General features: G+C 36.9%; 1 protein-coding gene across 1 annotated transcript; it reads right to left on the bottom strand.

The window, feature by feature from the left end:
• Positions 1 to 2215: 2215 nt before the first annotated feature.
• Positions 2216 to 2855, bottom strand: LOC126020263 (guanine nucleotide-binding protein G(I)/G(S)/G(O) subunit gamma-10-like). Its single transcript, XM_049781709.1, has one exon. It carries the CDS (start codon positions 2853 to 2855, stop codon positions 2634 to 2636), a length of 222 nt encoding a protein of 73 aa, XP_049637666.1. The 3' UTR covers positions 2216 to 2633.
• Between the last annotated feature and the right edge of the window lie 20409 nt (positions 2856 to 23264).

Raw genomic sequence — 23264 nt, 5'->3', positions numbered from 1 at the left:
CCACTCCCAAAACTCTAATGCTATCTCACCACCAAAAAAAATCTTTTTCTTTCTCTTCCTTCCACATACCTATGAGCTAGTTTATTTTTCCAGTTTTCTCACTTTAGTCATTTATATACCAATATGAGTGAGATATATATATATACTGATATATATATTAGCCATATATACTGATATATATCAGTCATATATACTGATATGAGTGTAACCATTTGGTAATTTTATTTTACTTCCTTACTTATTATACTTAGCATAATTGATTACATGACTGGGCGTAGAATTCTAAGACCAAAGATATTCTTACTTAAAATGGGAAGGCCAGTTTTAAGACACTTCAGTGTCTCTTATCATCATTTTTGTTGATGAAAAATTTCATGTTGGTCTGATTTTTATATGGTGGAGATATGTAATCCTTTTAGAAGTGTTAAAAGGACTTATTTGTTTTTGGAGCTAAGTACCTCAGGAGTACTTGCTGGCCTATTTTTGTTGATCTTGATTGGCATTTTGTAGTTCTTTCACTTTGAAAAAGTTATACCTTATACTGATGCAGAAGATTTTTTCTTGTACTTATTTGATTCTTTTATTGTGGCTATTGTTTATTTTTTATTTTTGAGTTTTCCCTTCTATTTTTCTTCCTTGTTATTTCAGTATTATTTTAAGTTATTTCTTTACCTGTATTTTCAATTTTGTTCATTCTACTGTCCAGTTTTCTTGTTAAGTATTTTTTAATTTTCATAGCTTCTACCTGCTTGTTTTTATTTCATGGATGCATTGTCCTTTTTTATTTCTTGGTTTTTGGGTCACACCTGGCAACACTCAGGGGTTACTCCTGGCTCTATGCTCAGAAATCGCCCCTGGCAGGCACAGGGGACCATATGGGATGCCGGGATACAAATCACCGTCCTTCTGCATGAAAGGCAAACACCTTACCTCCATGCATCTCTCCGGCGGATGCATTGTCTTTAAGATACTCATCACAATTAAAAAGCAAAACATCTGCTTTTTACCTTTGTTCAACATCATTCCTTTCCCTTAGATCACTTTTTCTTAGATCTTTTTTTCTTAGATCACTCATGATTTGGTGATTTATGTTTGTTGGCTTATTCTTACAAAAAAAGAGGACTATATGGATTAGGACCATTGCAAAGGGCTTTTTCCCTACCAAGCCTATATCTTTAAATTTGTGAAAATTAAAAATTTGGTTCTGTAGCCAGCCCACTAAGAGGGGGCTTTCTTTCTGCTTTTCTGGTTAATAGAGAATACTATGGAAAGTAGTTTACAAACAACATAAGTTTGAGAAAGATTAAATTGTAACCTATGTATTAGGAGGGGCGGGTTTACAAATATTTAAATTATCATTTATGTGTAAGTCAAGCAGTTTGGAAGATTCCAGCAGGGTCTCAGTCAGGCTAGTTTGACTAGGCCCTAAGTTTTCTTTTTCCTTTTTTTTTTTTTCTTTTTGGGTCACACCTGGCAGTGCTCAGGGGTTACTCTTGGATCGTTGCTCAGAAATCACTCATGGCAGGCTTGGGGGACCATATGTGATACCGGGATTCGAACCACCGTCCTTCTGCATGCAAGGCAAACGCCCTACCTCCATGTTATCTCTCTAGCTCGTTCCTACATTTTTTTTTATGAATTAAACAAATTTTATTTCCAAGCTTTTTAAAGATTACAGACACAATATACCCATTAAAGATGTCCCAAATTAAAGGCACATCATCAAACACTTCTAACATCAAGAATGCATTTATGGAGTTTGATCCCTGACCATCCCATATGGTCCCACTAGCCAGGAGCCATTTCTGAGCACAGCAGGGTGTGGCTCAAAAAACAAAAACAAACAAAAAAGAAAGAATGCATTTATGTTGTAATATATTCATTTTACTTTGATTTTAATAATATGCAATGTTCCTTAAGTCATATTTTAAACATTTTTTAAAAGATGAGATAATAATAGTTCTTCTTTTTTGAAGAATACGTACAAAGTAAAGAAACTTATAAAAGGCAAAGATTAACTTGGCTTCATACACAGATAGACAATAGTCTTTCTAAAAAAAGTTTAATGTTCTCATATAGTGTTTAAATTAAAACAAAATTTTAATTAAGAAAGTTCAAGATATCATTTGATTATTGAAGTCTATTTCTCCCAACTTTATGTCTCATTTAGAAATTGTAAGTTTACTAGAAAAAAATCTTGCCATGATACAAAAATCTTATTCAGGAAAAACAAATGCTAAAAAATTTTTAATAAACAAGTATTTCATTCCCCAAAATGTAAATATACAGTAAACAAAACATACATAATATGTGAGGTACACAAATACAAATTTACTTATGAAAGAGGTCCATTTTGGAATTATTGGTGATAAGGTATTTGTCTGAAGTGCAGAGTATTAGCCTCCCCCCCCTCCCAAAGGCGCAAAATTCAAATCATTATTATTTAAATCTATTCTAGTTTTATTGGGTTAGGGTTAGGGCATATTTCTGTATAATTCTGGCTCTAGGTCTAAGTCATAGGAAATGTCTGAAATATCTTAATTTGACGAGAGATAAGTGTTTTCTTGAGACTTGGAGGCAGCCATTCATAATATGCACTGCAAAACGTTCTTCAGCAAACTTCTCTACGTTCTTCAGAGTAAAACACAGGATCTGGGCTCCCGGAAGGGGTTACTTCCAGCTGGAACACCAACTAGCAGGGCGTCCTTGCAAGCGTTCTGCATGCAGTACTGCTGAAGCTCTGCGGCAGCCTGGGAGACCTTGATCCTTTCCATGGCCGCCTGGAGCTTGAGCTGCTCCACCAGGCGCTGCAGGGCGCTCATGCTGGCCCCGCGGCGGCGAAGATCCCTTTCCATTCCTACATTTTTAATAAAGAAATATGCTAGCATAGTTTAGAGATATTAAAGAGAATAAAAATTAATCACCATAAATTCAGTCTGAAGAGTGCAATAACAGGAATACCTAGGGACGACAGAGTTTTTGGTTTTTGGGTCACACCCAGCAGTGCTCAGGGGTTACTCCTGGCTCTACACTCAGAAATCGCCCCTGGCAGGCTCGGGGGACCATATGGGATGCTGGGATTTGAACCACCGTCCTTCTGCAAATGCCCTACCTCCATGCTATCTCTCCAGCCCCTGGGCTCTAAGTTCTCTCTCTCTCTCTCTCTCTCTCTCTCTCTCTCTCTCTCTCTCTCTCTCTAAGTTCTCTCTCTCTCTCTCTAAGTTCTCTCTCTCTCTCTCTAAGTTCTCTCTCTCTCTCTCTCTCTCTCTCTCTCTCTCTCTCTCTCTCTCTCTCTCTCTCTCTCTCTCATTCGCTCCAAGCTACCTTTTAGGTTTGGAACTAGCTCCCCACCCCCCCGACTTCTCTTTAGTTGATAAGATCAAGGTATGGGAATTGGGGGACACAACCAGCATAATTATTATTATAAATTACTGTATTTCAAGACCACGTATTACACAGTTGTTCATAATACATTTGTTCCTAGACCACCAGTCCCATCACCAATGTAAAATTTCCTCTATCATTGTCCCAGATTTCCATCCATTCTCAAGCCTACCCCTTTGGCAGGAATGAAATAATATTTTTATATTACTTGTTTATATGTAAGTGGTAATGCAATTATTTTTTTAAAAAGTAGTGAAATAAAAATTTTGTGAAAATTAATGTAGTGAGGTCTCACAGGGAGACCTCATTAAATCATTGTCAGAAGATTTGCTAAGTGATTTGATGCTGTTATTTGTGTTGTTTCTGATCATTAGTTGGCTTGGAATCCATGTTAATGTCAAAATTGGTGTGAAAATTTGTGTGCAAAATTTGTGTCAAAACTTGGATAACAATCGTGTGAGGTGTGATTTGCTAGAAGTTCTGGAAGTATGAGAAGGTGGATGGGGGAAGGGTGTCTATGCTCAGTCCAAAAAAATCCCTGAAGATGTTAGCTGAAATACTGACACACCTAGAGTTTTGGTTGATTTGGCATATCTGTAGATCTCCTTAGTTGAATGGTGAAGTTGGGCCATTGGCAAAGTGGCAGTTGTGGGTGCTGGGTACAGCAGATGTGACTTTGGCAGGTGGGGACTTGGTTCACCCTCTCCACCTCACATCAGCTGTGAAGGCTGATGTGCCCATAATTTTTCACAATGAGGTACACACCTTTTTCAAGAATAGAGTCTATGGAGCTGGCCAAATGCAGACATGGCAACTGCATTTGTGGCCATTGTGTTAGCTGTCAGGGCTTAAGAAGCACGAGAAGGTAGGGAGAGTGTGCCTGCACTCACTCCAAGAAAGTTGTGGAGATGTTAGTCCAAATATTGGCATATTGGAGTTTTGGTTAGTTTGGCATCTTTGCAAAGCTCTGCAATTGAGTGGTGAAGCTAGGTCATTGGTGAAATGGTGGACATGGGTGGTGAGGGTAGCTGGCATAGCTTCAGCAGGGCAGGGACTTGGCTTACCTTCTCTTCCTGAGATTGCCATTTTCAGCTACATATTAGGTGTACCTATAATTTTTCATGGCTTGATATATATATTTTTTGAAAATAGTCCGTAGAGTTGGCCAAAAGCAAATATGGCAACTGCATTTGTAGTCATCAATTTGTCTTCTAAACTAGGTACTTTTAGAATAATAGGTTTTGTTAGCTAATTAGTCCAGAAAACAAGAGTAAATTGGGAATATATGCAACTATATATATTCTTTCTTTGTATTTAGTCACTAAATTTGGATCTTAGGCAGGCTGGAGACCATAGCTTTTGTCTTTCTTTTGGCTAAATTGTTTGTTTGTGTGTGTGTGTGTGTGTGTGTGTGTGTGTGTGCTGAGACTTGAACCCTGGACCTCAAACATGCAAGGAAAGTGCTTTACTGTTGAGCTGCATTCTGGCCTTAAGTTTTTGTATGCTTTTGATCAAATTAATTCCATTTGATTTCTATTTTATTTTCTCGGCTTTCTTTAAGTTTATGAACCTCAGGTAGCCCCCAATTGTGTTTTATGGCACTGTTATGTCTTTGTTTTTATTTTAAAACCTATTTCGGTCATTTTAGAGAAAACTTAGAGGAAAGGGAGATAAAAGAATGTACTCAACTTGCTCTCTTGAAGTGGAAGTTTCTTTACTCCATTTCACACTTATGTCAATTTACCCTATTTTATACATTCTTGTATATCCCCTTACTATTTTTGGATCAAATAAAGTTTAGGGATAGCAATCGTTTATTAGTGAGTTTATACTGGTGAATCATAAATCTCTTGGTAGGTACTTTCCTTTCATTATTCTCACCTTGGGAAAATACCATGATGCTACAAAGCATCTCGGGCTAAATGCCACTTCATGCCATTCAATCATGGAAGAGTCCACAATGAGAGCTGCTTATTAGGATTTGTTTTTAGGTTTCTTCTTCTTGAAGCATAAGCTTACTGGCAAGAGAAGTTTACATTGCTTCACACACTGTCAGCACAAGGAAGATGATTTTCATAAAACTGGTCTAACATAGTCAGGTTAGACACAAGCATTCAGGTATTTTAAAATCAAAGGCACTAGCATGTTGCAGAACTTAGAAAAATGGTAGAAAAACCTGACAGAATCAATCCATGAGCCTTGTGTGATAAATCAGATAATACAGAGGGTCATTTACCTTGCATATTGCCAACCTGGGTTCAATTTCCAGTATGATTCCCCAAGCACAACTAGGAGTGATTTCTAAGGGCAGAGCCAGGAATAAGCCCTGAGCATCACTGGGGGTGGACTCCTCCAAAACTCCCCCAAACAAAAGAATCAGTCCGTGAAGACTCAGTTTAGAAAGACAATACTTACTGGAAATATAGGAGCAAAAATGAAATTTAATAATAAACATTTATAAGTAAAATAGTGTTTTCTGACTATCAAGCCCTCTTGGGATGGGGATCTAAGCTTTACTAGTAAAGAAATTCTTTAGCTACTTTGGAAAAGGGTTGTTCTAAGCCTTTGGCGAGGGTGGGTTCTATGGAGATGATGGATGGGAATCAAGAGTCTGGCTTGCCATGAATTAAATTACATTTACAATTATAGTATTCTGCTTTTTGAAACACCCAACAGTGCTCAGGGCTTACTCCTGGCTATATGCTCAGTGATTACTTCTGGTGGTACATGGAGGACCACATGTAGTGTTAGGGGTTGGACTTGGATGGCTGTGTGCAGGGCACTGTGATTTGCAATATTACACTCAAAGGATATCATGCATATCACTTGACTTTCTTTCAACAACCAGGTCTTACACAGAGTGATCACTTCCCACTATGATTTTCATAGTGGTCTTTGACCTAATTTTCCTCTGTCATAGTGGCAAACTTCTAACTAAATTCTCTTGGGCTTCCATTCTATTGTCTGGGTATTATTCCCCTACTCTTTTATATCTTACTCTTTTTATATTTTGCAGATGAGTGTGATCATTCTGTCTGTCTTTCTTCTGACTAATTTCACTCAGTATGATACTCTCTATATTCACCCAATAAATATAAAAATTTAAAGTGATTATCATCTAAATATAAGCTACTAAACTTAAATTTATCATATACAGACAAATCTGATTTTTTGATTTACAGTTAAAGTTTGGCTATGCATACCAGGGAACCAGATTAATTGCTGCTATTAAAAAGAGAGCTGTCCCTTTGCTTACCTATGCATCATAGCCACTGCTTCCCAGTAAGTTTTATTCTGCCTATTTATAGGGAGAGGATAGGTGAATAAGCATTATAGCTCTATTTGCTTGAAAGTCTCTCGATCTCCAAGACACCATTTTTTAAAAAATTTATCTGCACTGATTGGTTATTTTGCCTAATGTGTCAAAACTATTCTCATAAATATTCTTTTTTTTATTTAAACACCTTGATTACATACATGATTGTGTTTGGGTTTCAGTCATGTAAAGAATACCACCCATCACCAGTGCAACATTCCCATCACCAATGTTCCAAGTCTCCCTCCTTCCCACCGACTCCCGCCTGTACTCTAAACAGGCTCTTCATTTCCCTCATACATTCTCATTATTAGGACAGTTCAAAATGTAGTTATTTCTCTAACTAAACTCATCACTCTTTGTGGTGAGCTTCCCGAGGCAAGACACCATTTTTTACAAATCCTCTATTCAAGGTATTTGCCCCAGTCAGTTGAGTATTTTTTTTAAAAAACAATAGTAGTATCTTTATTTAAGCACCATGATTACAAACATGTTTGTAGTTGGATTTTAATTACAAAATAAGAACACACTCCCTTTACCAGTGCAACATTCCTTCCACCAATGTCCTCCATTTCCCTCCTCTTCCAACCCCTCCCTGTATTCAAGACAGCCATTCTACTTCTATTACTACCATTATCATGATAGTTGTTAGTGTAGTTATTTTTCTAACTGCACTCACCACTCTTTGTGGTGAACTTCATATTGTGGCAGGTCCTTCAGCTTTCATCTCTATTGTCTCTGGGTATTATTATAATGGTGTCTTTTTTTTTTCTGAAATACCTTAGATGAGTGAGACTATTCTGTGTCTAGCTCTTACCCTCTGACATATTTCACTCAGCATAATAGTTTCCATGTCCATCCATTTATAGGAAAATTTCATGACTTCTTTTTTTCCTGATGGCTGTATAGTATTCCATATGTAGATGTACCACCATTTCTTTAGCCACTCATCTGTTGTTAGGCATTTGGATTGTTTCTAGATTCTGGCAATTGTAAATAGCACTGCAATGAATATAGGTGTGCAAAAGGCATTTTTGTATTGTGTTTTTGTGTTCCTACAAGTCAAGTGGTATAGGTGGATTGTATGGGAGCTAAATTTCCAGTTTATTGAGGAATCTACATATTGTTTTCCATAAAGACTGGACTAGACAGCATTCCCCCAGCAGTGAATGAGAGTTTCTTTCCCTCCACACCCCAGCTGGCACTGATTGTTCTTGTTCTTTGTGATGTGTGCCAGTCTCTGTGGTGTGAGATGGTATCTCATTGTTGTTTTGATTTGCATCTCCCTGATGATTAGTGATGTGGAGCATTTTTTCATGTGCCCTTTGGCCATTTGTATTTCTTCTTTGAGAAAGTGTCTGTTAATTTTTTTTACCCATTTTTTAATGGGGTTGGATGCTTTTGTCTTGGTGAGTTCTGTCATTACCTTGTATATCTTAGATATTATCCTCTTATCTGATGGGTATTGGGTGAATAAGTTTTTCCATTCTATGGGTTTCCTTTGTATCCTAGTCACTATTTCCTTTGAGGTGCAGAAACTTCTCAGCTTAATATAATCTCATTTGTTATCTCTGCTCTCTGCTTCCACTTGTTTGGACAGTGATATTTCCTCTTTGTCTCAATTTCCTTTAGTCTCAATTAGTCTCAATGTCATGAAGTGTTTTACCTATGTGTTGTTCTACATACCTTATGGTCTGATAGCTGATAATCCATTTGGATTTGATCTTTGTGCTTGGTGTTAGATGAAAGTCTGAGTTTTTTTTTTTTTTTTTTTTTTGCATGTGGCTGACCAGGTGTCCCAGCACCACTTGTTGAAGAGACCTTCCTTGCTTCATTTTGCATTTCCTTGCCCTTTATTAGGGATTAATTGATTGTATGTCAGGGGAACATTCTCTGAATACTCCATTGATCTGAGGCTCTGTCTTTATTCCAATATCACACTGTTTTAATGACTATTGCTTTGTAGTACAATTTAAGTTGGGGAAAGTGACGCCTTCCATATTCTTTTTACTGTGTTGCTCTAGCTATTTGTGGGTGTTTATTTTTCCAAATGAATTTCAGGAGTGTTTGATCTACTTTATTTTTTTTTGAATATCATGTGTATCCTTAGAGGAATTGCATTAAACTTATACAATGAATGCTTTGGGGGGAGTATTGCCATTTTAATGATGTTAATCCTCCAAATCCATGAACAGGGCATGCAAGACACCATTTTTGACTTTGAAAGATTTGCTCTTCTTTGTGGATAAGAACAAGAAGAGATTATGTTTTATAGTCATGACTTGAAATGTATTTTCCAAGGGATAGTTCAGTGAGAGGCTGATTCCTGCTGCTTAAGAGTTCAGAGTAATACCTGTCGAGGCAAGCTCACTCAAGGGTCACCACTTATGGGCAGCATCCCAGTTTTGTTCTCACCAACAATTAGATGAGTTAGCCTGGAAATCAAGAACACAACACTTTCAAAATGGTAGCAATTCAACTAAGATCAAAGACAGTATGGTTTGTCAGGAACATTCTAGAGGTAGGTTTCATATTTGAGAGTCAAGACATAGGGTATTATACAGACAGTTGGTTCCTTTTGTTGCAACTCATGGTGTCTGGCATGTAGAGGGGTGGGTAATAGCATGTTTGTTTCTTTGTTGATTCCATCTTCATCTCCCTTATCTTTCTTAAATTCTTCTATGTTAGTTGTTCTTTTTTTTTTTTTTTTAATTTTGGGGCCACACTTGTCAGTGCTCAGGGGTTACTCCTGACTCTGCACTCAGAAATCACTCCTGGCAGGTTTGGGGAACCTGTTTGCAAGGCAAACATCCTACCACTGTGCTATTCTTCTGCCTTCTGTTTAGTTCTTCTTGACTTTCCTCTTATTCTTCCTTCACATATCTCCAATGTGTGCCTCTGTGAGAGAGTGTATCCTTCATTTCCCTCTCTCTGTGTAGTTATATGTTTATTCTTTAACCTCAAAACAGAATTATCACGTATTACTATACTTTTTCACATTTTTCCCATTGCAAATGCAAAACCGTGCGACTGAGTTTTCTGGTGTAATGATCAAGTCATATACCACAAGAGTCATACTATGACATTTGATGGGCATTTTAATGACTTTCTCCCCACAGATTTTATTATTCCATTCTTACCCCTTTCTCTACTCTGCATTCAGTGAAATATGAAGTAAAGACTAGCTATTATTCCTACAAAGACAGCTTTCAAGTGATTCTGAGGTACTCTTGTTGTTAAAAAGGGAATGGGAGAGCCTGGGGCTGGGGAGGCCCAAGGTTGGGAATAGCTCAAGGGGGAAGCCCGGGGTCCAGGGATGCCCAGGGTCTGGGAGAGCTCACCACTTATTGGAGTCCATGAACCTTCAGAGATGTAAACCAGCAACGCAGGTTTATTTCCTTTCCAGAGCTCTGGGGTGTCACCACAAGTCAGGAATTCGGTCTGCAGTGAGACCCCAAGCATCCAAATTCACAAACATTTAAGGGAATTTATATGATAATGAGCATACAGGTCAAAGCATTTCATAGATTTATACAGTTTAAATCATCCAGTAATTTTTTTTACAAAAAAGGCACAATTTTCTGTCTGTTCAGCCCCTTACTTACATCATTTACCCCCAACTCCTAGACTGAAGGCATGCAGAGATACAGGTTGGACCCTTCAGATGGTCTCCTAATCTACAGGGTGGAGAACCTGTTCCTTTGACAGCATGGTGACTGGAGCGATTAGGGGAAGGGAGCCTTGTTTATTATATCATACTTCAAGCAAGCCAGTGACAGAGGCGAGAATAGCTTAAACTAGATTTTACCCTTATTCTATACCTATTGTGCCATCTATGTGTTATTCCCCCTTTTTTTAGCGACTGTGTGCAATTATTCCTCCCTATTCTTCAAGGACCATCTGCCATCTGTGGGGCCAAGGTGTCTCCCTGTGTTGAAATGTAGGATGGTTAGTTTGGTTTCACCTTCCTCCCTTCCCTTCAAGGTGTCCTTATGGCTTATAGCCCGAATCCAAGAATCTCTTAAGATTAGCCTGGTTCCAGGACTCAGCTGTCTCTTCGGGCTTAGTCTTCCTTACCTTGTATTTGTAGCCTGTGACTAAATTTGCAATCACACCTATTAGTAAGAAATCACTATTCCTATTAAAAACGATTTGAGAAACATTATAAAATTACTGAAGAACATACTATGTCAAAAATATCCATTCCAACTGCAAATATTAATTTCTCAATTCTACAATCTTTGTATTTGTTTTCCCCTCTCTGTTTTTTAAATTTCATTTTGGCATTTAAATTCGATTCTAGAATATATTTATTGCTTTTGCTCACTTCAAGCTAAAGAACAAGTCTCATTCTTTTGAGCTGGAGTTCTTAATAACATGGATTAGTTAATAAGATCACTTTGACTATGACCATAAGGCCAATGCCCTCATCTTGTACACTGATTTGTTGTTATTTGTCCATGTTACATTTTGTAGCCTGTAGCAAATAGATGTTCAGGAGCTACTTCTTGAGGAACTATTAGAAGAAAGAAAGGGTCTTTGTGGAGCTAAGGGAAAGTAGAAATTAGAGACACATAATGTTTTGCTTTATAGCTTGTACATTAAAAATATAAAATACAAAGGTCCACAAGTTGGGTGAGGCATCCCTCAGCCTCAGTGTTCCTAACCCCTCCAGCTAGCAGGTCTGAAGATGCAGGGTAACAACAGAGAAATAATTCACAATAATCAGATAAGATATTCATTGAATTCATCTCGCTTTATTTCTCAGGCTTTTTCCAGCCATGAGTCTCTCTGCCATGTGCTCATTTTTTTGTCAGCTCTCCCTTTGCTGCCTTTCTCATCTCTCTCCTCGTGCTTGGTCTGCCTCCAAAAGGCAGCGCTTTTTCTTTATTACTTAAAACAACCTGCCCCATCCCAGGTGTGAGTGGGTTTGATTATTGAGGTGGGATTAACATCTCAAAAGAAAGTTTAGGTAAAAGGGAGAAAGGGTTACAACAAGTACTAAAAAGACAATGAGAAACATTTCCACTTCCCATTTTCCATATTGTCCCAATATTTAGAAAGGGATAAACCAATACCCTTCAAATTCCAAAGGAAGAATTTTTGCAACCTTGACACAATTACAGTAACCTAAATTACGTTAGATTAGTGATTTGTATGTTTTTTGTTTTTGTTTTTGTTTTTGGGTCACACCAGGCAGCACTCAGGGGTTACTTCTGGCTCTACGCTCAGAAATCGCTCCTGGCAGGCTCGGGGGACCATATGGGATGCCGGGATTTGAACCACCGACCTTCTTCATGCAAGGCAAATGCTTTACCTTCATGCTGTCTCTCTGGCCTCAGTAATTTGTATGTTTATTTGAGTTGAAAATTTAATTTTATATCTGACTTTTCTTTCTTTTAGAAGTGGAACGAAGAGTGAAGGCTAATGATCGTGAATATAATGAAAAGTTCCACTATGCAGTAAGTAATATATAAAACACACATGACAGGCAGATCTTACCTTAACTATGGTGGAATTTATGCCTTCTAGGACTTTGAGTTTACCAGAAAGTTTCTTTATTTGCTCATTTTAGTAGAAAGATGTCAAATGCTTCTTTTTTTTTTTTTTGGTTTTTGGGCCACACCCAGCGGTGCTCAGGGGTTACTCCTGGCTGTCTGCTCAGAAATAGCTCCTGGCAGGCACGGGGGACCATATGGGACACCGGGATTCGAACCAACCACCTTTGGTCCTGGATCGGCTGCTTGCAAGGCAAACGCCGCTGTGCTATCTCTCCGGGCCCGTCAAATGCTTCTATAGTATTTTAGTAATGTTTACATTCTTATTTCTTTCTTGAACTAAAAGTGGCTGGTATTTTAAATGATAATGGAAGAAAAAGACATATTCTTTCTCAATAAATTTATAATAATTATATGAAGTGCATATGTTATCATGCTTAGACACAAAGGCACAGAAATCTTATTCAAGCGGCTTGCTTCTAAAGCTTTATGAGTTCACCAGAAAATTTCTTCATTTGTTCAAGGTAACTGGTGAATATTAAATAGATCCCATATTTACAGATCTGAGTCCAACTACATGCCAGCAGTTGCTTTGGACATATTGCTATTATTTCAGAAAACCCAGCTATATAAGTGGAGTTCATTTTAGTCACTTGTCTAAGGTCACACAGCTAAGATATATAAATATTGGAATTCTAATTCAGATTAGCCAAATTCTAAATTCATTTTTTCCCCTATGTTGCTCTTTGATCACTCATGGGAAAAAATCCAAACACCTAATAAACAAGTAATCACTTAAATTGTCTATTCTTTTTACCTACTAACTGATAAAATTTTATATTCTGGAGACAAAAATAGAAAAAGGTGATAGGGAATTCTATAAATTTGATTTTTTGTTTTGTTTTTGGGACACACCTTTCAGTGCATAGGGCTTACTCCTGAACAGTGCATAGGGCTCTGAACTCAGGGCTTAGGAGAACCATCAAACCCCAGAGGGTAATGTGCAAGGCAAGTGCCATATCTACTGTACTATTTTTCCAGCCCAGGATTTTACAAATTTGAAGATTAACAATTGATCTTAAACTTATTCTTTAGCATATATAGATGAGAATTTGGGAGAAAACTTTACACAAAGTTAATTGTACAATTTCCCTAAGCACTATCCTAGTCAAACTTGATTGAAGGAAGATATTTCAGTTCTTAGATAATGTTAATTAACCCACACCCCCAAAAGCTCAAAGCACATTATAAGATATAGCATAGGTTTAGGAAACAATCAAAAGTGCTTTTAGGAGGGAAAGGGTTTAAACATATACAAGACAAAGATTATGATTCTAAATGAAATTAATTTGTAACCCCAAACCCATGATACTGTGAAAATTAGAAGGTGAAAAAGAAAATCTCAAATGGAATTTCATATTTCTAAAATTTATAAAACAAAGTAAAGATTAGATAGAGGAGGAAGAACAAGTTAACATTTCTCTTATTAGAAAGTTCAGAGTTTTCTTGATAATTATTAAGAGTGAATAATACAAGTGATGAGAATATATGTACTAAAATGTTCATGGTAAAAACTGTAGAAATATTCTGAGCTCAAGCCAAATAGCCAGAGTTATTAAGAGGAATTAACCCAAAAGAAAGAAATAGTGAACAGTTATAGCTGTATTTAGATGTGTTGAAGTCAAAGATGCCAGAAAAAGTGTTAGACTGATTATAGCTATTTTTGACTGTTTAAAAATAGAGGAATTATTTTGGAAAAACTTGTTTTTTTTGGGCTCTTTTCTCTTTCCATAGGTACAGGCATACTCTATCCTTATTCAATTCTGTTGAACTTTAACAGAATTTGGGAAGAGAGATAAACTCATTGAGTGATAAAGTGGTCTTGACTAAAACAGACTTTAGTAGAGCTGGCCTAGCAACTATTTTGTGTTTTATGCTGCTGGAGATGGAACCTGTGGCTTCACAAACAGGTGGCAAGTGCTCTGTCTCTGAGTCACATCCCAGCTCTTAATAACTTTTATCTGTGTGTGTTTTATGCTATAAGGGTCAATGGGAATTTTCCAAGGGATTTTTGACCTGAGTTGAATTCTTGATCCTATTAAGGCTATGTAAAGGGTTATTTAAATTGGTAAAAAAAATTTAACCATAATTTTGCATGCTTACCTATATAACAAAAAGACTTCTATATAAAAATTATGATCTAACATTTTAATTATTCTGAGGATTATAAAATGCCTTGTTGATATCTTAGTTATTGAATAAAATGTTACTGCTCTCATGATTTTTGTGTTAGAATAACGATCATTTGGTTTTTCAAAGAGGATCATTCCAGCCAACAAATAGCTGACCCTCAGCAGTCATTGCTATTGTGTCACTACCAAGTCTTCCTTCAGCACAACCTTTTCTATGCAACTCACTTAAAATGGAGCTTTGTACATTGCCACAACCACTTCTCTTTTTTCTTAGTGCACAATAAGCAATTAAGAGTCAAATAGAAAAATATAGTCCTTCATCATTCTGGGTGTGTGAGCTTGGACATTTATCAAATTCATTTAGACTCACTTTATAATGATGTGTTTGTATTTCTTTGAGACCAACTGGATAATGGTAAAACTTCATGTTCTGGAGTATTAGTGTGTGATTGGATGATTCACTATTTCCTTTTTAATAGAAGTAAAAATGATTTTCAAAATTCAACATATTTCCAACGTGCCTAGCAACATCTGTTTGTTGATTTAGTTTCTTTTCAAAGAGCCCCTGAGGCAATGTATGAAAAGGAGCATAAAGCATAAATGAATAAAAATACAGGAGAAAACGAGGAGAGCCAGAGTTTGTTATTTTTATTTTTTTTAGAACTTACAAAAGTTTATTGAAGCTCCCCGTGTGGAGAGAAACTTAACATAGGACTAAGTAGTGACAGGGACTGGGGCACACCAACTGATGCTCAGAGGTTACTCCTGGCTATGTGCTCAAAAATTACTCCTGGCTTGGGACTCTATGGGATTCCAGGGGATCGATCCTAGACCCATCCTGGGTCAGCTGCGTGCACGAAAAATGCCCTACTGCTGTGCTATTGCTCTGGCCCGTGATAGGGTATTCTTAAGTAGACCCCAAACTGCATGCTATAAGGAGCTGTCTGCTCAACTAGCAATGTGTTGAGTACTTCTAGGGTTATTAAAGAAAGAACATGTGAAAAGAGCCTGTATAGTGTACTCAGGAAGATCTGGAAAGCACCCAAGGGTAAATCTGATTGTAGGCAATAATGAAAAGTCAATGTTAAACCGAACTTTGACATATGATCTATGTCAGGGAAAAGTTCAAAGTGAGTGAAAGTGTTGTAGGGAACTTTGCCAGAGAAATGGAAAATGATTCAAACCTCACTTGTTTAACTGCAGGGCCAATATTAGAAAGAGACACACAGGTCAGATCACAGTCCTTTGATCAGATCTAATGGATATGTAGAAATGGATGTGTATGCAAAGTTATGATTCAGGTATATGAGACTAAACTATTTTAATGATTTATTAATTGTTGATTGTTTTGGGTCATAAGACTATTCAGGGGTTATTCCTGACTGTCAAAAATCACTTTTTGGCAATTCTTGAGACCTCTATGCAGTGCCAGGAATTGCATGGTGGATCACATGCAAAGCCAACCTCTTTATTCCCTTTACTATCCTTTTGTCCCTGTACTTTTTCTTTTTGTTCTTTTTGTTTTTTCCTGGACTATTTTTAAAAGAAAAAGAGAATTAACCTCTTAAGAATCTTGGGATCTAAGGAGTCACAAAGTAGAAAGGCTCTTATTGGGGCTGGAGAGATAGCATGGAGGTAAGGCTCTTGCCTTTCATGCAGAAGGACGGTAGTTCAAATCCCAGCATCCCATCTGGTCCCCCGAGCCTGCCAGGAGCAATTTATGAGGGTAGAGCCAGGAGTATCCCCTGAGCACTGCCGGGTGTGACCCAAAAACAAAACAAAACAAAACAAAACAACAACAAAAAAGAAAGGCTATTATTTACTTTCCAAATCAATCCAATGGAAATATTCAGGTGAATTAGGTGTGGAGAGAAATAATTATTAGGAATATAAATTAAAATATAAAGGGGATACTTGGAGAGCAACTCAGCTAGAAAAATGTGCAAGTACCACAGTCAGAAAATGTGACTCTTGGCAAGCACATGTGTGAGCACTGCATGATCCCTGGTGAGCAAAAATACTGTAGCCTATGACTCTCAACTGAATGCAGACTCAACGAGTACAAACCTTAGGGGGAAACTATGGCCAGCTGAGACCCTCAGTGATCATGGCAGTTAAAACTGTGAAGGTTCCATCACCAGGCATGTGTATGATCCCAGTCATTGCAACCATATTATAACAATGATGTGTGAAGGAGGAAATGAAAAAAAGGGTAAAGAAACTGACAAATTATTTTAAGAAAATAAAAAGCAAGCATTCAGAAAATTAAAAATTTTTTATTGTACTAAAATTTTTTTTCTTTGGTTCAGAAGATTAACAGACCCCACTTAGAGATTTGTGGTCAATCTGGCCTGTAGTTCAATGGAAGGACCTAAGGATGTGGGTGCTTGTAGGACTCCTGAGCCTCCAATTTGTACTTGGAGTCCTCAAGGGTTGTGCTAGATGTGGTGTGATACTCTGGGGACCAGGCAGAATAGTGAGGATGAACCTGGTTTGGCAACAAGCAAGATGTGCCTTAACTTCAGCACATACAGTCTCTCTGTCTCTTTTCTTTTCCACACCAGGCTATGGTCAGAGGCTACTGATGATTGTCTCCATTCCTCCTTATGGTACTCAGGGAATATACAAGTGCCAGGGATCAAACTTGTGTAGTTCATGTACAAAGCAATATTATAAACCCCTCTACTATATCTATGACTTCTCTCTCTCTTTTTAAGTTGATGTTTGGAAGTTAGAGAATAGGAAGAAGAAAGTAAGCAAAACAGGAGTCTATTCTACCAAGTTGTAATAAAAAAAACAGAGAAAGTGAAGTTTTCAGACTTAATCAATTTAAATTAAATGCTTTGAGTCAATCTTTTCCAATTTTTTTTGAATTTTCAAATAAAGTCCTTGAAAAAGTAAAACTCTAAATATTTCCTTTAGAATCTTTGGGATGGCAACATGTTGGGTCATGGTCCAGTCCTGCTTTAATGCTCAGCTGGATGGAAAATTTGGACTTCCTTCTCTTTTCTTCATGAACAGCTTTGTTGCACTACCAGCATGCAGGGGTTGATTATCAGTGTAATTCCTGACCTATCTAAAGTGTATGGATGATGACAAACTGTTGGACAAGTTTGAATTAGTTGTGGAAAGTTCCAGTAACTTGCATTTGCTCTGGGTTTCTAGTTGTCACCTTTTTGTGTTGAGGCATTACTATAGCAATGGTGGCTTTTAAGAAAGCATTCTTTTCGGTGTACTATTAATGTCTGTGTATATTATTCTATGTACTATAAAATTGTATTTTTTCTTGATAACTAATTTATTTGTAGAAAAAAATGTAATATTTGAACATTTCTCAAATGAACTTTCTGGACTCGGGTTTAAAAGAGTAACTACTTTATCCTTTCGACATCTACTTTATTTAGATGGTTTATGCTTTGATTCTACATTTGTCTGATTCTTTGTTTATTTTGTTTTGCTGGTCTGCTTTAATATTATGTTTTAGACTATATTATTGTTCTTAAATGGTTTAAATGGCACATTAAGGTCATTAAGAATCCACTTAAATTCTAAAACTTAAATGTTTTTTTATTTACCTGTTCTAGGTTTGAGATAATGTCAACATCTGAATAAACTAGTTCCATTCCATCTACTTTGCAAAGTAATTTCAAGTAAAGGCACATGTTTTGATTGTATTTTACTCTATATTCAATGATATGAAATTTAAATTTTTTTCTAGGAAATATGAATTAAAATGAGAGAGTTAAACAAATTTTGAAGCTTTGTTTTCAGTAGCCTATAAGCCTGACTATAGTGAAATAAATTGCTTTAAAAAAGACTGAAGAGTGAAAGATGGGGCTGGATTAAAAAGGGACTTCCTGTGTAGAGAAAACTATAATTCAGTTTCCTTTGTTGGCAAATAACTTATGAAAGTAATTTATAAATCAACCATGCAGATTAAATTGGGCAAGATCAGTAATAGTTGAGAAGTTAACGGGAAAACCACCAACCCTAACGATCTCAAAGTGGTTTTTAATCTTGTTTTGTAATTTTCTTTGCAGAACTCAATAGCTTGGTTTTGTGAATTGTATTAAAAGATAATAACTATCACATTTTACATTTTGTAGTGAAATTAATCAAATAGTTCATTTTAAAATTCAGTCTCAAACTCAAGCCCACTATTATGAAATAAGTGGTTAGATTGATGTCACATTTTATATCTGACTTTTAATTCAGTTCCTTAAAAATACAAAGCTATTTAGGCACTCAAGTCTAATTTGAAGACGCTTTTAAAAGTAAGAGTTTTGGGTATAGTTTGTTAGAATCTGTGTGCATCTTTTTTTTTTTCTTTTTTTTTGGTTTTTGGGCCACACTCAACATTGCTCAGGGGTTACTCCTGGCTGTCTGCTCAGAAATAGCTCCTAGCAGGCACGGGGGACAATATGGGACACCGGGATTCGAACCAACCACCTTTGGTCCTGGATCGGCTGCTTGCAAGGCAAATGCCGCTGTGCTATCTCTCTGGGCCCCTGTGTGCATCTTTTTAAGAGTGCTTTGGCTGGACTAATGAGAGACTTTTCTTCAAGGAACTTTTATAGTAGTCATTCTCAGACCTGGACAGGTAATCTCAATCTTTCATTGATGATTTCATTGTCTCGAGTGCTCTAATTCTTCAGTTTCAATTGCTTTTTGATAAGCTTAATTCCAGCTGTGGTTGTACAGTGACTTCTAGATATGTTGCAGGTGGTGATGCCTTTTTATACAAATAACCCAGTGTATGGAAGTATATGGAAAAAGTTTTATTTTATACAAATAGAACCCTCTGCCTGGTATTGGTTTCTCCAGTGCTGTAAAGGAAGTTAACTAAGTCTATTCCTGAATCTTAGAGCAAGATGTTCTAAATTTTCCCATCTGATTCCCACCCTAGAGTAACTGATGACATAGTCAGTCTGTGTTTATATTTCAAATGAGGGTAACTCACCACCTCCCCAAATGGTCTTTTCCATTTTGGATAGTTTTAATCATTAGTCTTCCCATCAATTTCATTAAGTTTATTTTCTCTTTCTTTATTATCCACTTGTTTTGAGGCTAAAGTAGAGCAAATGTATCTCTTGTTTCACACAACAATGCTTCTGATATTGTATTTCAAATATCAAACTGGAGGCTGGAGCGGTGGCGCAAGCTGTGTAAGGCATCTGACTTGCCCGTGCTAGCCTAGGACGGACCGAGGTTCGATCCCCCGGTGTCCCATATGGTCCTCCAAGCCAGGAGCGATTTCTGAGCACATAGCCTGGAGTAACCCTTGAGTGTCACCGGGTGTGGCCCAAAAAACAAGCAAACACAAACAAAATATCAAACTGGGTTCATTTCATAGACTAATGAAGGACAAGCACCCATAATTTTCTTTTTCTCAGCACTTCTCCTTTTATGTAACTTCTTCTTTTTTTTTTGGATTTTGGGCCACACCCAGTGTTGCTCAGGGGTTACTCCTGGCTGTCTGCTCAGAAACAGCTCCTGGCAGGCACGGGGGACCATATGGGACACCGGGATTCGAACCAACCACCTTTGGTCCTGGATCGGCTGCTTGCAAGGCAAACACTGCTGTGCTATCTCTCCGGGCCCTTATGTAACTTCTTAAAGTGATTTGCTTTAAAGTCAAACACAAAATTCTATCAGTTGTCCGAACAGCTTGAAGTAGTCAAAAAATTATGACTGCAGCTTAAGACTGCGTTAGATTTTAGGTGATTGTAAACTTCTGTAAATCTCTTTTATCATTAATGACAAGAACATCATCACATTTATCTGGAATCTTTCTTGTTGGCACCCTACTTGGCATAGAGCCTGGCATTAACGGTCAAATTCTTTCATTATTGGGTGAGATACCAACTTACTGAGATTGTCTGTATTTTAGTTGATATCTAACTCAATGGGTCAATAAATCAGAAGCTCTGGGGAGGAGTAGAGTTCAGGTATTGATTAATTCTTAAAGTTCCTAATGAGCAATCAGGATAAAGTTTATAAAACTTTCTAGTTAAAAATATAGGATATTTTATAGTTTATAAAATAAGCTATTAACTACAATGTAGTTAAAAAAGAGCAATGTATTTTATTACTACTTTCTACAGATAGCCATTAGGGTCAATATTCATTACGTTTTATTGATTTAACTATTTCCAGTTATTTTTCTGTTCTGATTACCAACTCACTTTTGTTCAATTATGTAATGAAACTTTATATATATATATATATATATATATTATTTTGTGCAGGCATTTTTTACTTTATTTAAAGAACATGCAACACAGTGTTGACATAATTGACCATAATACATTTGTTTCCAGATAAGTGAGAGAAAAGTTATTTAGAAAAAAATAGAAATAAAAATTAAAAAAAGGAAGAGAAGAAAGAAAATTATTAAAAAAGGAATAGTGACAGGCAAATTTGTGAAAATTATTGTGTCTCCAATGAGTTCATTAAGGCATCAGCAGAAGCTTTAGTAAGCTCTTGTTGCTAACTGACCATTCTATTCTTTCATTTATTTTCAAACATTAAGTGACCTTAGTTACACATTGGCATCTAAATTGGTGTGTTCCTATTGGGTTGACAGCACCAACAATTGAAGTTGTCCAGGAATTTGGAGTACTATTACTGATACTGTGGCTTTTTTGAGGCATCTTCTCAGCTGCCAGGTATCCTGGAAGTAGTAGGATGTGGGGTAGGGTGGGGGTTGAGAGTGTGTCCTCTTTCACTTCATAAAAGCCCTGGTGATATATTAAGCCAAATTCCTGGCATACCTAGAGTTTGGTCAGATTGGTGTCTTTGCAGAGAATTATAGAGTGGTGAAGCAGGGCAATAGACAAAGTGGTGATTACGGTTGATAGATGTAGCAAGTGTGGCTTGGCCAGGACAGGGACCTGATCCTCTTTCTCTTCTCAAAATTGCAAGCCTTCAGCTGCGTGGCCAGTGTTCCTCTGAGTTTTCATGGCTTCGTGTACATCTCCTTCGAGAAAAGAATGAGTCTATGGAGCTGGCCTAGTGCGAACATTGACACTTGATCTTAATTAGAAAAAAGGCCTTAAAAAAATCTACTGGCCTGGAGAGATAGTTCAATATGCTGAGTGCATGCTTTGCACAGGAAGTTATGGGCTAAACCCTTGGCACCTTATGCTACTCTGGTCACTGACAGGAGTGACTTCCAAACACAGAGCCAGGAGTAGCACCCAAGCTTTTAACTTTGAACTAAATAATTGAACTTTGAAGATTACTTTCCAGATCATGTTTCTATGATTTTTGCAAGCCACTTAGTCCCATGTTGCACTATTTTAAATGTTCTTGTAGACCAAATGCCACAAAAACTCAATTGTTCTAAGCAAGACATTCTTGAGGTTAGAGGCACAAATGGGTTGAACTTCTTTGTAATTTTTTTTTCCCCAGAGAAAACATTATGCAGACTTTTCTTGGTGAGAAAAGAAGCTAAAGGAATTTTCTATTTTTTTCTCTTACCTTATCCTTTGTTATGGAAAAGTGAAACTCCCTGAAGATGTAGTGAAAAATGGGCCATAAAGCTGCTTGGGCGACCATATGTTGTGCCAGGAATCAAACCAGGGTTGGTTATTTCTGGTGCTATGTCCTACTGTTTTAGTGTTATTGTTAATGAAGATGTTGGAGTGTAACTATGAAAATGAGTGGTAATAATAATGACTACTTCTATATTTAGGGAAGGAAGAAAATTTTCTAGGAGTTGAAATCTCAAATTGGTTAATATTGGTGATCAACATCTGTATACCACTTCGTAATGTGTCTGTAAATGTGTCATGAAACACATGAATTGTGTTTCTTTTTAAATATTTATGTATTTTTTTATTGAAGCAGTATTGCATTAAAATATGATACAAGTTTCAGATGTACTTCATTAAAGATCAGCACTACTATTTTTTAGGCAAAGTGCACTCTTTGTCCAATTCTGTTTTCCATCATACAAATTTTCCCTTCTAGCCTATCTTAAAGTTGCTTATGTTACTAATAATTTCTTAAAAATGAAAGTGAAAAAATTGGAAGAGTATAAGCTATTGCATTTATATAGTGTGAGATGTTTTGACTTGATCTGGAAACTTACCATGCTTCAGTATACATTGAATCTTCTTTTGAATTTAAGGAGCCATTCAGCTACTTAATAAGTCAAGTGCCAGTTCCCTTTAAACTCATCTAGACCTAAACTAACTGAAGAAGAGGAGCATATTCAAAAGCACTACTAAAATATATTAGAACCAAATATTTTGAAGATAAAATGCAGTTCATATGTAGGGTAGGGGATGTTAATTCAAAGGTGAATTATAAATATAGCTAGTAAAAGATGCATACTTAAAATGTTTTGATATTAGGAATAAGTATGAGGTCTATCTTACTCATGCTTTCTTTCCTCCCATATACCTATGGATTTTCTTCATGGCCTTTACGGATTTTTTGTTTGTTTTGCTAGGTGTCCTTTCAAACAGAGCTCTGGGGATCCAGGATGTCCTCTTAGAAATGTTTGTCTATCCGGGATCTGGGAAATTCAGTACTTCTAGGGCCCTGTGGTGTTGGGAGTTACTGGCGCACCCAATAATGCTGGGGGGCCCTATCCTTGCCACTATATTCCAGACCCTTTCATGTTTTTTTTAAATATTCCAAGTAAATGTCTTATCAAATTATATATAGATTTGAATATACATTGTTGCCAGAGCTTAAATTGGAAATTGGCAAAAAGCCCTAATTTTCCAATGATTTTTCTTCTCAGCCACTGTATTTTTCTGAATGGACTGAAGGAGAGACAGTTTGGAAGAACTATGTTTAGCTGAGTGAAAAAAAAAGAAACTTTGTCTTTCAGAGCAAGTCTGGTGGAAGGAATTTCAGGTT

Source organism: Suncus etruscus, chromosome 10, assembly GCF_024139225.1.
Source record: "Suncus etruscus isolate mSunEtr1 chromosome 10, mSunEtr1.pri.cur, whole genome shotgun sequence".
Lineage (NCBI taxonomy): Eukaryota > Metazoa > Chordata > Mammalia > Eulipotyphla > Soricidae > Suncus > Suncus etruscus.
This window is presented reverse-complemented; position numbering and strand designations above follow the sequence as displayed.

Excerpts from the sequence above, each read along its gene's own strand:
- LOC126020263 (XM_049781709.1), bottom strand. The coding sequence starts at position 2,855 with ATGGAAAGGGATCTTCGCCGCCGCGGGGCCAGCATGAGCGCCCTGCAG.